Here is a 2,957-nt window from a genome sequence, read left to right on the forward strand (position 1 = left end):
TGGAAAAGAAAGGTTAGGTTCAGGAGTAGCAGATATATTAGGTACAGTTAAAGAATTTGGAAAACGATTTGGGGAAGAAACCAAGAAAACTGTTAAACAAGGATTAAATGAATTAGTAGATAGTATTGACACAGGAGAAGTCAAAGTCAAACATAAGGGTAATGCTATAGTTTTTAAAAATATATACACTGGAGAAGGATAATTTCGTTCAAAGTATAAAGGAGAAGGAGTGATTTTTGGAACAAAAATATAGAAATAATAAATCGATAAAAAATGGGAAAGAAATTTAAACATTCAAAAATATTTCCTAATAACCCAATGCTTATGTGTATATGCGGTAGTTCAGGTTGACAAAAGCAAACTTTTTAGATTTCGGTTCTTTATATTGTAATGGAGTTTCTGATGTTTCTTGCTAGGAGAGATCCTTTCCCGATGCTCTCCGCCTTTATCTTAGGACGTAGGAATATAAACTTAACACTTCCACAATATGCACTTTAATATAGGTTGTAACACTGGATAAAGGTATGAACAAAAGTAATGTCAATCTGATTCCCTAGAACACAATAGTTACTTGGAGTATTTCCTCTGGAACCTATACTATAAAGGTTCACAAATACTGGATGTATAATCGACTACTGGCTCGTCTGTCCCCTTCCTAGGCCCCCTGAATGCTGAATTCCTAACCCCCTTTATACCCAGCCCTCCTTTGTCACCTACCGACAAAAGACGTGTCCAACAGTCCCCTCTTTACCCAAACAAAAGGCAATAATCCCTTATCAACACTCAGAAGATACAGGGGCCTTTGTTGGCTTGTACCATTGATAAATGGCCATTGTGTCCAAGTTACGTAATCAGTAAAAGAGGATAGGCTGTACAATAGGAACTAATCATATTGCCTTAGGCTGACCGATGTGGCAGGTTAGATAGAGTGACCATTAGTGTCACTGGACAATGTGGTATTGTGTTCTAGGGAATTATCAATTACATCTAGTTACTAGATTACACAACGATTAGCAATATTACACCATGCTCTGGATTATTGAGAGTATTATCACACTTTGTATAACCAACATAGGTGTGTACACGCAACATCTGACTACTTACAGACAGGAGCATCAGCTTTTTGTGTCACATTTACTCGAGCAATTACAGCGGACATATTTAGTCAGTCTTCTCCCCTCCTTAATTCTATTTCAGGAGTCTCTTCCCCAAGGGATATTCTAAGCGATGGAAGAGGAAGGAAAAACCAATTCACTTTTAAAATGCAGTTTATATACACGATCACAAAACACAGGTAAACTAATATGTCCTTAATACTTAACTAAGAAATTATTCATAAAATCGAGTTACCCGGAAACAATCTGTATTTATAAGAGCGTATGGATGACCTTTACCTCAAAGACGTCCTCTAACTTATGTCCTTTTATCTGGCTGGGTAGGATCTCCTTGACTATGCCGTTTTATGCTTAGAATCTTCATCAATTTCAATTGCCAATAGCTACTTTTCAAATCTAGGCACGTGAAATAATTACAGTCCCCTAAAGAAGAAATCAAATCATTCATGTTAGGAAGAGGATAAGAATTTTTTGTAAGCTGATTTTTTGAATTTCCGATAATCAATGCAGAAGCGGCGTTGTCGGGCTTAGGATATGAGCACTATCGGTGATGAATATTCGCTGGAACTGGGTCTGATAACACCAGCTTTTAACATGTCATTTATTTGGGAATCAACTAAACACTTCTTTGACAGTGGCAATTCCACCTAATGGGAGTAAACTTCGTTTTGAACGACGTGGTTTTGAAGTTGTCGTGACTTGAAATTTGAAATTTTTAAAAGCATTTTTCAACTTATCAAAATGGGTGTTGAGCTGAGTATATTCAGTGGACAATATCTCTTGCAAATTATTATTACGGGTAGTAAAACGAAGTAATTTCTGATTTTGTACATCGGGTGTTGTTAAAGCAGCAATAAATTGCTTAAAAACGTCGATAGAATCTTGCAATTCCTTAATTTGCTTTTCAAATGGAACCAAATCAAAGTGGAAATTGAGCACCCAAGTGCTGTAAGAGGCATAAAATATGTTTTGAAATACAAATTGTACGTTATTTGCATAACTTACTTTCCAAATGAGATAACAGCTATGATATTAACAACACTTTATTTACATTCAATAACTGGAGATCTACACTAATCCAAGAAGTATACCCAAGACTCTTAGAATATTAGAACGATCCGATCCTCTCTCCGGGTAAAGAATGAATACCCCAAACCCTAACTACACTCCTATTTATTTCTCCCCCCAGATGGCCAACATATGAAATGTTTCTTTTGTCAAAAGATCCCTTGCTGTTCCTTAACCTAATTGCCATGTCTGACCGATTCCTTTTCTATACCCCTATAGTTTCTTAATCTCTCAGTGTCTCCTTCCCTGCCGACATGGGATAGGTCTCCTTTGTATACTATCATCTGTTTCTAATTACTTACATAACCACCACACCGATGTTAATTCAAAAGTGTTAAAAATTACAGATTAAAGGTTACCACCCGTGATTACGCCTATTTGACTATTACATGTTGAAGGTTACCCCCGTGATTCCCTATAGTTTACTTCTGGACTAATGTAGATTAGCAATATAACATATGTATCCCCCTTAATCTAGAAAATACATAATTATGATTTTCTTGAACAACCCAAAAAAATTAAAAGCAAAAAATAAATAAATAAATAAAAAAAATATAATATACCACAAAAAAATGAAAAGGATAACAAACAAAATAAAAACAAAGCAAATAATATGTCAAACAAGGAAGAATTACTGACGTAGAAATCAAGGAACATGCCCATGTAGATCGAAAAAAATTTTGTTTAAAAAATGGTTGTCCTTCCGGAAATGTCTTAACGCTGAAAAAAATAATTATTTCACGCATGATGATATGGTATCATCACCTATTTCCA

The 2,957-nt window shown here is 35.2% G+C and overlaps 1 protein-coding gene across 1 annotated transcript in view; it reads left to right on the forward strand.

Annotated features, from left to right (window-relative positions):
- Positions 1-273: 273 nt before the first annotated feature.
- The window catches only part of LOTGIDRAFT_175827 (hypothetical protein), a gene marked incomplete at both ends in the record, with an annotated part of 22,572 nt that continues 19,888 nt past the window's right edge, over positions 274-2,957 (forward strand). The window contains 2 exons of the mRNA XM_009060833.1: positions 274-346; positions 1,198-1,294. Coding sequence (XP_009059081.1) covers positions 274-346; positions 1,198-1,294 — 170 coding nt within the window. The remainder of the gene's footprint in view (positions 347-1,197; positions 1,295-2,957) is intronic.

The sequence above is a fragment of the Lottia gigantea genome, assembly GCF_000327385.1.
Source record: "Lottia gigantea unplaced genomic scaffold LOTGIsca_443, whole genome shotgun sequence".
NCBI lineage: Eukaryota > Metazoa > Mollusca > Gastropoda > Lottiidae > Lottia > Lottia gigantea.